The following is a 12864-nucleotide window of genomic DNA, read 5'->3' on the forward strand; positions in this document are numbered from 1 at the left end:
GCAATCAGTTTAAGGTGTATACACGGCACATTTCACAGCTCCAGTCTACAATTAAAAAGACTGATGATGAGTCTTGGCCTGTTAATTGGGTTATGCTTTCTCAGATTTATGACATAATTTGACATAACCACTCTAAGGTGTTTACATGAAAGCTTTAATAACCAGAAAATAACCTTAACTCTACAACGCCATTTGTATCTGAGACTTCTACATCAACAAAATCAATAATTTTATGGCAAACCATTTGTATACAATAGGGCACAATTTAACTGCCCTCTAGGGGATTATCAGTGCAACACAGTAACTAGACCGTTTTTCCCCTTCTAATGTGACTAACTCTGCATTTAAGTGGTGTCGGAATAACCCAAAAGTTATTTTCCAATTCATGTGTGCCTCGGAAAGTTGGTGAAAATGTTGGTACACAACTAGTTTATGTCATAATACACACAAAATTGGCAGGCGAAAGCAGATTTTAGATTCATTGAGGGTTGATTTTAATTTTGTCTTTATAGTATAATAGCATATAATGCAATATTTGATATTATAATATATATTTAGTTTTTATTTAGTAATATACTGGAGTTAAATATGATATAATAAGATAGCAACTAATAAATAAAATAATTAAATGCAGAAACATTTATATATGTATGTAAATGTATGTATATGTATAAAATATTAATTTAATATGAATATACATGTAAATAGTATTAAAATATAATAATAGTACATTAAAATATCATAAAATATGTAGAATCAAATAATATATAATTTAAAAATAAGCATAAAATTACAAATAAAAATAAAGAGAATATAAAATGTATTTTTTTCTATTTAAAAATCCCATTTGAGGTTAATAAACAGCCATTACAGCTGGATGTATAACATGTGATGCAAACAGAAAATCACATATGCATATGCACATATTACTTTAAAAATGAATTAAAGTTGCATAATGTATTTTTTTTCAATTCTGCCAAAAGGTTCAATAAACACCTCAATTAAATAAATAAGTATATAGATTCAGATTTCTCTGATACCTTTTTCATGTGTCTGTCTTTTCAGGTTTATTCAAGCAATAATCAAATAATATTTGTGCATGTAAGGACTCCAATTGTCATCCGCCCTCTCTCTCTCCAATATTTCTTGCTCTTCTCCTTCTGCAAGATTTGCTTCTTCTGCTAATAACCCAATTTTGACATTTACAACTAAGAGACAGGGATTTCAATTTCATAGCAATCCAGACTTTTCTTTTTGCCTTTCTTCACCCTCCTGTAAACTGTGAAATCCTGTTTGTTAATTGATTGATTTCAATTCAAATCTCAGAGCGGAATGATTATGCAGTAACTCTGCGTGCGTGTGTGTTTGTGTGTGTGTATTTGACAGTGTGTGCATCTATGTGTGTAAAAGAGAGATAAGGAGAAGAGTAGAGAAATGAAAAGAGTAGAGGAGGGAGGGACCCAAGTGGGCACACGATCTGTGTTGGTGTTCACCTCATTAAATCTGAGAGAGAGAGAGTGTGTGTGATAAGTCTTAATAAATAATAACTTTGTTAAGTGATCAAACCTGCAGCGGCGTTGTGTTGCAATGTGTGGCCATACTCAAAGTGCTGCACCCGGCTGTGCTGTCACACAGAGCAGAACGACAATCCTACCGAGCCATAAAACTGAACTCCCAAAACTGACGTGATTCAAAATGACAGCGTGATGCACATAACTGTGCGCCGAGACACGCACTCTGCTCTCGGTGCTCACATGTAAAACAAGCGATAAATATGCAGAAACTCTCACATCCTTCCATCCACATACCTGTAGATGATGCAGGCGCAGTCCCTGCAGGTCCCACAGTTCTCAATGTCCTGTCCGGTCCTGTATGAATGTCTTCTGTTGAGAAGCACGGAGATGACATATCAGGGGTAAAAGAGTGATGTTTTGTGTGTGTGTGTTTGTGTGAGACCCACAAAGACATATTCAGGTTATGGTTTCCCTTGCTGAACTGAATTTCTGGCACACACTATTCCTGCAAATACACCAATCTAATCCTCTCTGAAATCACCCCTGATCATTTTTTAATGAACGATACCCCTTCCAACAGAGCCAGGCTGTTACGTAAAACCATGAGTCACTATATCACTCCAGGCATAAAACAATGCTTATGAGGTAAAAGTCAAGTCTGCATGCATTAGACTTAGCCCCATCACTGAATTCTTATACTGGAACACGCAAGATATGTCACTTTATGAGACAGAAGGCCGTGCAGTCGCATGTTCGGATGTCTGCAAAGTATAGTGCTGGAATTAGTGTTAAGAGTGTGCTTTGGATTACGCTGCTCAAATATCAGTCAAGCCTTTCCATGGATTCACAGACACGCATCCATCTATGTCTATCGTGTCCTCTCCAAGAGTTCTCTCGTCCCCAAATCATGTACTATTTTGGTGCGATAAGGCAGGAGAAATTACTAAGCAGCTTACAATGTAGGAAGCAGATTAATTAAAGACTTGATGAGAATGGTAAAGGGTTTACACTAAGAGGCATGGCACATCTGAAACCACCAACATGATGACAGCCAAGTGCTGATCTCTATCTATCCCCGCCTGCTGCATACATGCATGAGGGAAGAGCTGCTGAGAAATGGGTGCAACCGAGCCTCCAAACCGCTCCCTGTGGTCTGACGTGACATCAATTCTTCAGCATATCAGCAGCTGAGATTGAGATCGAGAGTTGCATGACTGACATGAGACTTCATAAAAATAACTACAGAAGCTTCTCTGCCTTCTGGGTTGAGTCAGGCTGTTCTCATTCACTGTTCGTAGTTATACCCTTGAAAAGTGATGCACTCTGAATCTTATTTGAAGGTTTGTGAGCTTGGAGGCGCAGTGGCAGAGACCTCTAGTGGCCGGAGTAATTATAAAAGGAGGAAAGGAGAAAGTGAAGAAGTAAGGCGACGTATTATAAAGATCAATAAAGTCTGTTTAGAATAGGCAGGAGCGGTGCAAAGACAGGGGAGGGTCAAAGGATACAGATGACCCTAACACAAGGTCCAGGTGGGGCCCATGCAAAGGGCGACAAAAAAGCAATTTTGACCCCTTGTTCATAATTCTTAATGTTAGGTTTAGTACTTTAACTGGTATTTGTGTCCACCGTAAAACCAAAAGACAATATTATTCTTTAAATGTAACCTGCAAATTAAACTACGTATGTAAATATGCCACATTCTACTTCATCTGAAGCCTTTTTCTCTTGTTTGCAAACAAACAAAATGGACAAGAAAGAAACCTTGACGCGAAGTAATTGGATGGCGCATGTGCTGTCTCCAGATGTGGCCAATGGAAAACTTATCCCAGCAGTCTACGTCCGGTGAGTCAGACTAGTCTTGTTCCATACATTTCACAACAGTACCCACATGTTAATAACAGTGATTGTGCAACCATTTCATAACGTTAAATAAAACAATCATATTTAGTAAGATATCATACATGAGGATACAATGGTTGAGTTTAATCTGGTATTTCTTCTTCTCTGTGTCCCTGGCCCTGCTGTTTTAGCCACCTCTGTGCCTCTTGCCTTCTCATTCTAACCAAATTTACATTGTGTTCTGTCTGCACAGCTTTGTTGCCAAAGTATTTACAATGCTTACAATGCTGGGATTGGCTATAAATAGAGGAGCTGCATAACAGCAAAGCTTAGGCACAACAACCATCTATCTGTAATATTCATAGCACATGATACAGCGAGGTTATTACCGCTGGGTTGTGGATATTCCCTTTTTGAAGAATATTCTGCCTACGACAACCCACTTGTCCTCTCGACTCCAGGAGAGAGAAGACAATCTCTTAGTGGAAAGCTATGATCACATTATAATGCCTAGTCCTCTTTTGTTTTTGTGTGTGGAGAGAACCAGATTCTCACTTGAGAAATTAACTGTCTGGGAATAAAACAGCAGGCACTTAGGCTACATGCTGACATTTACTTTCCAGGTCTCCGAAATACCAGGCAGTCGTAATTTTTGTAGTCCCTCTGTTATCTCCTTCTCTCTTTCCCTGTTTCTACTTTTATTTATCCATCTATCCATCTATCCATTTTGTGTTTAATAAGGGTTAACAGAAGACTGAATGTTAAAGTTGCCCACAGATTATCAGATGCCTTTTCACACTTCACTTGGGCCTGGGCTGAGAGCGCCTGTTAGCCCTGGGTTTACAGCTCTATTAGCCTACGGCTTCCAGTCATTTCACATTTACAACTTCAAATGTGGGATAGCTCCTCTTTTGGCCCAGGGCTTTCACACAACATTTAAACTCAGACAAACCCCTTTCAAACCCCTTGGGCTCTGCAACATTTTACAGCACTGTTAACCTTACCTTTGGACACCACCTTGGACATAAGTTGTTAAAAATAATACTGTGATTCTGGGTCCACCCTTGGAGGTGAAATGTAAAAGTTTTTAACCTTTTAAATGTAAACCCAACTCCTGAGCAGGGTTATCCTTCTTTAAGGTTATCACTGGAAACACATTTAAGAAGACATCAGTTCAGTGAAGATGGCTCTTGTTTTATGGTTTCAATCAAATTGTTGCGGCATGGTTTCTGTGTGCCTACATTATGTGCAGTGGGCCCGAGAAGACATTACAGTCCTCAACATTCTTGGAAAACAGCCCTGCATTAAAACAATACAAGAGGCTGCACTGGTGTGGGTGGGTTGTTCAGGTACTGGTGAGACAATGAAATACAATCCGGAAAGGCATGTTGGAGTAGGAGATCCATGAATTTAAAGGCTTATCAGAGCCCAAAACACTTAATTGTATAATACTATAAAAGACAGGATTTTATATCTCTGGAAAATTATTTCTAAGGCAGTACACGTTTAGCCCAGTCGCCAGAAAAAAAGGTTGACATTGTACGTTTCTGCAAAACATTGATATAAAATAAATCTGGCAAAGTATCTGTAGTTTTGTTAGAATTTACAACATTAATCACGTGTTTAAAACCGCAAACCAGTGTAAATATGTGACGAGTAGCGGACTGGGTTGTTCATGTTACAAAGTAATCCACCATGAATAAGCACTTGCACATATTTGATTGGCCACCCAGAACCTACTGGGATGACGTCACATTGCAACCCCCCATGTTTGCTGGAGCTGTCTGCACCCTTGGCAGTCCTGGCACTGTTTCGACGTGTTGGCCAAAGTCGTTCCAAACATGGCCTCAGGTCAGCCCAGGGCTAATTTAATGCGTGTGAAAAGCGGACAGAGCTACTAATGCCAGCAGTTGGATATTTATGATCGTATAGTAATATGGGAAGCGTTCTATTGTGTAATGTAATATGTATTACGACCTGACAAAGGTCTGATGTAGCTCAAAACACTGTTGATTAAAATGGATTTGTGGTATGGAGTCAGTGTGAAGGCATTACCTTTTAATTCCTACAATGTAAACTGCCAAAAAATGAAATATTGCCTCACCCGTCTCTCTCAGCCTCCTTCTTCTCAAGGTCTTGAATGACATCCAGCAGGACCTTAATGGTGTTCTGGCTGGTCTCCAGGACCCCCTCCAGACTGTGGAGCTGGGTCTGCAGGCTACGAATGTCATGCAGGGGTCCATTGGGACCGAGGAGCTTTTCTGTCACCCTAGATGGGTCCAGTTTACACCTGGCACCAGACACCAACCCTCCCAGGATTTCCTGGACCTGTCTTAGTGTGTCAGCCTGGGTGGCAGTCAGGGGCCCGGCTGTAGGCCGCTCCCCAGAAGCAGAGCAGCCCCTGCCTCCAGAGCAACCCTGCTGGTTTGGAGGAAGAGGGTGTTGGCTGTTGGGGTTGTTGGGCCTGGCGTTGGGTCCTGAGCAGAGCATTTTGTGTAGCACCCCAAGCTGAGCCTGGGCTGAGCTGAGACAGCTGGACTTAAAACAGGCCTTGGCAGGAGAGGAGGAGGAGGACTGCCTCTCTCCCTTCATCACAGAAACTGGCGGAGTTTGAGCTCTGTGCTTCAGAGAGCTGGCTCTCTCACAGAGCTTGGGCGAGTCTGTACATTTTATATCCTTTTTTTCCTTCTCATCGTCTTTATCTTTCTTGCTGGCCTTGCTGTCTGCCCTGAGCATGGGTGTTCGGATTCCAGGACCTGGTGGATCATTTCCCTTTTTGCGTGGTGTATAAGGTGGAGGTGGCGGGGGTGGAGGTGGAAGTCGAATGCCCCTCTTATCCTGAGCGTTGTAGGGCGCCTGAGAGGGGGGCGTGTATGGTGGTGCAGCACGAAATGTGGAAGAATAAAGAGGAACAGCTTTAGTTGGTGTTGCACATGACTGTGCATTTGGAAGAGTGGACACATATGTTTTCACAAGTGGAGGTGGAGAAGTACAAGATTTTAGTTTGGGGACTGGGGAGGAGTAGGGTGTTATGCCTGTGTTGGCAGAAGAGGTATTTTGCAGAGCTTGACATGGGATGTTGCAATGAGACACAGTTTGTATGAGAGTGGCATAAGAAGGTGAAGTAGAATTTGAGTGAGGGGCATTGGGGCTAACCGAATGTGTGGTAGAGTAATATGTTATGGAGGTGCATGACAGGGCAGTTTGAGTTACAAACGTACAAGGTGTTATATTTGTTGGGGCTGTAGCGTTTGAAGCACTGTATGGTGGCGGATGTGTTATGGGTAAAGCAGTGTTTAGATGTTTAATGGGGTCAAGCGGAGTTATATTTGGGGTTACAGCTGGGGTAGGGGTGGAACAGGTTAGAGGAGCTGGGGTAGGGGTAGAACAGGTTAGAGGAGCTGGGGTAGGGGTGGAACATGTTAGAGGAGCTGGGGTAGGGGTGGAACATGTTAGAGGAGCTGGGGTAGGGGTGGAACATGTTAGGGGAGCTGGGGTAGGGGTGGAACAGGTTAGAGGAGCTGGTGATACTGTGTTTGGAATAGGGGAGGTGCACTTTGGGGTGGGGCATGATGGTGCAGTTGAGGAAGGACTGGAGCAAACAACAGCTGTGCAGGGGGTTGTTGGTGGTGACACGACAGTATAATAGGGGATTGGGTGTTGGACAACAGTAGGTGCAGAAGTGGAGCAAGGAATGGACAGGGCTTTGGGTGGAGGTGGGGTGACGCAAGCTGGCTTAGCTGGAGAGAAGCAAGGTGGTTTAGCGCAGTGTTCAGGGGTCTGTGTTGGTGCACTTGTAGGTTGGGGAGAGCTACAGTAAGGCACAGTAGTTATTTGGGTGTTGGGAGGGTCTTGAGTCGGGGATACAGGACTCTCCGATTGAATTTGCATTGAGCTCAGTGATACTGCCAGAGGTGGGGAAGCACAGGGGCTGCACGTTTGTGTCTGGGTAGTGCAAGGTTCATGATTTGGAGCTGAGTGACAGGGTGAGTCTGTTTGTATTTCAGTGGTGCACTGTTCAGTATTTGGAGGTAGGGCTGGACGAGAGTTGGTGATTTGAATTTGAGTTGTGCATTGTTTGTCACTTGAAGGTGGAGATTTATGTCGTCTCTCAGTTTGACTTTGGGTGGTGCAATACTTTGAATTTTGAGGCGGGGAAGGGTTCTCAGTTTGAACTTGAGTGGTGCAGAGTTTGATATTTGAGGGTGGAGGGGATGGACAAGGGCTTTCAGTCTGAGTGGGAGTAGTGCAGTAGTGCACTTCCTTTCCAGGATCGCTTGTTGTCCTGTTCAGGCGTTTCCTCCTCCTGACCACTGACGGAGTGCTGCTTCCCTGACGCTTAGGGCCATCTCGACAGGATACAGCGGAGCAGTGAAATGGCTCAGTGTTGAGAAGCACTGAAGGAGGGCAGCTGTGCCTGGAGTTTTTGACCACACTAACAGCGGACTTAATGTCTGTCCTGGAGGCTTTAGGCCTCCGTTCCAGCACAGCTCGATCCCCGGGAACAGGTGGACCGTTCTGATCCTTGGACCCAGGCACCAACACATGGTTGTGCGTTAGGAACTCATCTTGAGAGTCATGTTCATCATCCCCATCCATGCCCACTGAGTCCCCGAGGCTGTGGCTACGTGTGTGGGTGGAAGAGAGGGACTGGGGCTTTTTCAGGCATGGGGAGGTCTGGATGGCTGTGCTGGTGCTCGTACTGGGCCTACGTGTCATTGGCAAGGTTAGGGAGTTACTCTGTGGTGGTGCCCAGCATCGACGAGTGGGACCCGGTGTCAGTGGATGAGGAGGGGCCCTGGCTAAGAAAGCAGCCACCACCTCTATAGTACTTGCCATGTCCCCTCGCACAGCCCCCACCACGGAGGTTTGACCAGGTAGACTGTGAGTCCGTGGCCCATCCCTGTCAGTCCATGGCTTAGGGGACCTGCTGCTGTGTTTACGAAGAGGATGTGGGCTGCCACAGTCTGTGACAGGCCTCTGATGGCTATTGTTTTCTCCTGTCCCACTGTTGCCACTGCTGCTGCTGCCATCCTCCAGGTCTTTGAAGCGGACCTGGTGGGTGCGGTTTCGGCGACGCTTGAGGCGGCTCTCGATATCCGGGGAGTCTCGATTGAGCAGCACAGAGCGCACAGTCATTGTCCCGGGCAGCTTGTCCGCCAAGGTGCTCTTGCCGTTGGTTTGGCCTGTGAGCAAGTGGTTGGGCTCTTTGCTCACCATTGCTCTTGTCTCTCTCGCTCCCCCAACATCCAAAGGCTCTGCAGGCAGTTTGATGTTGTGAAGGCCTAGTTGTGTCAGTGCATCAACAAGGAAAGTGACCCCCCCTTTTCTATATATTCATTATAACAGTGAGAGATCTGTACAATTGATTGACTGAGTTCCAGTTTCATCACAGAACAAACTTTATAAGATTAACGTCTTTATAGGATTGTGTGCAGCTGCTCTCAAATCTATACATCAAGGACTTCCTTTGCAACTAAGATTGTCCTCTAGAAAGGATGGATTACCATATTCACAGTTCAAGGTGTATTAATATTCAGCACAGCGAGTAAAAATTAAGTACAGATCACTGTGATAAATGCTAAACTCTTGCATTTATCTTTCCCTCGTACAAAAATAAATATATGCAGCATCAAATACTCTTTAAAATGGGCATGAGAAGTGTCCATAATCTCCTCTAAAGTTGTGCACTTTTGCTTCCTATTTCTCTTTAACTTTCCAGGGAGACAGACTCTGGATAAGGCCGGAAAGGTTACCAGCAAATGAGCAGGTAGGAAGAAAATGCAGCCTGTCCATCCTTTCCATGTCCATCACATTGGCTTGTCTACTTGGCGGCCCCTCCTTCTCTGCCTGCTTTGTCCCCTGGGCCCTCAGGAGATTGGATGGCCAAAGTGTGGGATGGGCCTGCGTACTTCCCCATAATGGCCTATCCGTTTCAACTCCTTTTCTGTTTCCCCTCACTTCCTTTCGATTTATCACTCTCTCACTCTTGGTTTCTTTCTTTTCTCAGCTCTTCTCTCAGTGACTCACTCTCTCATGGTTGAAGACAGCGTGAGTTCCTAAAGAGAGCAGAAACACAAGGAGAGAAATAAAAGGAGGAAGAGACTGTATTTGTTTCCGTGTTATTACATTTCTATTGAAACACAACATGCCTGTTCCTCGGCATAATGAAGCAGATATAAGATAGGCAGCTATTTTAAAAATGCATGAGAGTGGGGTCAACACAGAATGGAGAAAGAAGACACCAATTCAGAGAAAGTAATGAAAGCATGTAGGTGGTAAAATAAAAACAGAGTACAGGAAAAACACCAGTTGTATCATCAACACAAGCAGAATATCCACAAAAAAACAAGTGAAAAGAGATTGTAATTAAAGCCTATTCACATTGGCTGAAGGCGATACTTATGGTTTATGTGTATTTGATATTCCTCTCTGTGATTCCCCTCTTTTTAAATACTTATGTAAATATCTAATGCTTATTCTCTCTTCTACATATGCATGCACTAGGGCTTTGCAATTACTCAAATTATACTTTTCCAACTATTATGAACGAGTTAGTTGAGATGAAAAAAGATTATTGTGCCATATTTGATCTCACAGAGATGCTCTCGTTATGTCTTGTGTTATAAATCCAGTGCACCCTGCCTTTCCTTTACAGCACTGCGTTGCTGACTGGAATATGTTGAATATAGATGAATATATGTTAAGTAGTTTTCAGTAGGTTGTGAAAGCGCAATATTACAATATATTTTTTATCAAATTTATTTTTAATATTTTGTTAATTATTTAAATTAATACATACTTCTAGATTATATATAACCCTTTTCTGATTTATTTCATTTATTTATCAGAAAAGAAAATCCACTGCCTTTTTTAAAGTTTAATAAATCCATGACTTTTCCAAAGTCAATGAGTCATGAAGTTAAAGAATCGTGATCTCAGTATTGACCAAAATATATGTTGAGGAGTTGTCAGTAGGTTGTGGCAGTGCACTGTGTACTATATTTGATATAATTTATTTTGGTCCTATTATTTCTACATATTAAATATAGTTTTCAGTAGGTTGTGAGAGTGCAATTATACGTTTTATTTCTTTTTTTATGTTATTTATTTATATGTATATATATTTATGTAATGTATATATATGTTATGTTATTTATGAATTATTACATTTTTTTACATCTATTGTTTTATTTATTTTTCAGTTTAATTATAAGTACAACAAAATAAACTGTAAATATATATTTTTTGTTTTCAGTAGGTTATGAAAGTGCAATAAGTTTTTATGTATTTATTTTTATGTTATATTATATGTTATATACGATTTATTTATCTTTTTACATGTATTATTTTATTTATTTCTTTATGATTTTATTTTATTTATTTTTCAGTTGAATTATAAGTTTAACAAAATCAACTGTCTCAAAATTATTATTTTTTTGTAAATGTCAAAGGAATGATATTTCCAAGGGCAATGAGTAATCATGTTAAAGAATTGTGATCTCAATATTGAATAAACAATCATGATTTTTTTATTTTGTCCACACTCAAGCAGCCCTAGAATGAACCAGCAGCATTATCGTTGTTATAGCAGCTGTAGCGGCCGCAGCCGTTCTGTTGGTATTCAGTATTATTCCTGCTCATAGGCGCACACTGTGATTGTTATTCCTCATATGCGTGTGTCTTACAGATTTTTCTTTTCCTCCATGTTTAACAGTCTGCGGCCCTGTTATCAGTCCTTGATGATCTGCCATGGTGACATCCTTTCTGATTCATCTGGTCACTGTGTGACAGTCTGTCTGCCTTGCTGTATTTAGTAGTATGTTCTCGTCACACCAATTCTGCGGCCTGTTTTTGACGATCTACGGCCTTGATACGTATATATATCACTTCCACTTCCTGTCTGTGCCACTGGCAGTCGGGCGTGATGCTGTCGTTTGCCTTACACGATCTATGGATCTGTGCCTTGTTATCTCTTTGTGATAGCCCCTGACACTGACAGGCTCAGGCTAATTCTGTGTGTGAGTGTGACTGGCCGTTACTCTGCTCCCCTCTCTTCTGTGGGAGGGGTAATTAGTGACTCCTTCACAGCTCCCAGGTTATTTAGGGAAAGAGATACCCGAGGGGCTGCCACTTTTATTTACGTCCACTGTTTTCCTCTCTTTCCCTCCTTTCTTTCGCTGGCTCTGAAGAGGAGGATCTTTGTCACAACCGTGCCCCCACCGTCAACCCCTTAAAAAACATGGTTATTAGGATTAATTATGATTAAAGTCACAGCTGACAGAGCCTTAAGGGGAAATATCAACCATACACACTCAGATATATTAATGGATTTAGAAACAAACCACGGGATTTCTTCTCATTTTACTTTCTTATCACTGTATGTATAAAGATGAGCTGCTTATGATTCACACAGAACACTAAATGGGGGATAGTACGCTACAGAGTAAAGCCCGACTGATATGGGATTTGTGAGACCGATACATATTTTAGAGGGGTATGATTCTCATATACCGATATTATGGTGAATAAAGTGTATTATTTTTGAAAACATACCTTTTTTTATGAGGACAGTGCAGTGATTTTGCATATGACTAGGTAAAGGTTGCAAATTATATTATTATTATTATTATAGCCTCAGAAGGCTGCAAATAAATTTAAAAATTCAATATCATTAGTCATTATTGTTCTATAAACAATTCTAGAAATGACCGCTGAGATAATACGGACTAAATAAAAATAAAATGAATAGTTAAATAGTTCTCTATGTTCAGTATAAGTCAACTGCTGACTATTTTAATAAATAAAAAAAAATGAATAGCTAAGTAGTTCTGTGTACTTAGTAACAGTCAAATACTGTCTATGTCTACTGTCTTTATATAAATAATAAAGAAAAAAATGTATATATGAAGGTACATTTCAGTACTGTATGTTTAGTACCAGTTAATTGCTGACCATTTAAATAAAGAATTAATAAAAAATATAATTGAAATATAAAAATGAATTTTTTAACATTTAAGAAAATAAATAAGTAAAATAAAATGAATAACACCAACAATTGTTTTCTGCATCATATGTTTTGTAAATATGGTTTTAATATCAGCACATATCTGAAAACAACTTCGCCTATACGGATAGATAACAATATGTCTGTGTTGGGCCAATATCAGTCGGGCTCTAATAAGGAGGACTGAATCCTGATCTACAGACGCTAAAAAAAGAAAGCAAATGTATATCTATAGCATATTATTGATCTCTATTGTCTCTTTGACCTTGAAGATTTTCTCCCTGGATAGAATGTTTCCACTCCTCCTATTTTTCATTAGAATCCCATTTCACACCATCGTCTTCCTCCCCATTTCCTGTAAGAAGCACTCTACTCTCAACATTCAGCCTGACAGATTTTCCTCTGAGTTTCATCCACCACTCGCAGCACCATTACCTTTACTCATTCTCTGTGGTGTCACCCTGATCCTACCCTCTTTCTATCTATCTTCCATCTGCTCCCTGT

The 12864-nt window shown here is 41.2% G+C and overlaps 1 protein-coding gene across 2 annotated transcripts in view; it reads right to left on the bottom strand.

The window, feature by feature from the left end:
- Positions 1-9301, bottom strand: part of LOC131992683 (mucin-2) — a 30901-nt gene extending 21600 nt beyond the window's left edge. Inside the window, exons 1-2 of one of the 2 annotated variants that reach the window (XM_059358323.1) lie at positions 5458-9301; positions 1809-1880 (exon numbers count right to left, since the gene is read on the bottom strand). In XM_059358323.1, coding sequence (XP_059214306.1) covers positions 1809-1880; positions 5458-8573 — 3188 coding nt within the window. In that variant the 5' untranslated portion in view covers positions 8574-9301. Of the gene's footprint in view, positions 1-1808; positions 1884-5457 lie in introns of both variants that reach the window. The other variant, XM_059358322.1, reaches the window with a different exon arrangement.
- Between the last annotated feature and the right edge of the window lie 3563 nt (positions 9302-12864).

This window comes from Centropristis striata, chromosome 19 (assembly GCF_030273125.1).
Source record: "Centropristis striata isolate RG_2023a ecotype Rhode Island chromosome 19, C.striata_1.0, whole genome shotgun sequence".
In the NCBI taxonomy this organism is placed as follows: domain Eukaryota; kingdom Metazoa; phylum Chordata; class Actinopteri; order Perciformes; family Serranidae; genus Centropristis; species Centropristis striata.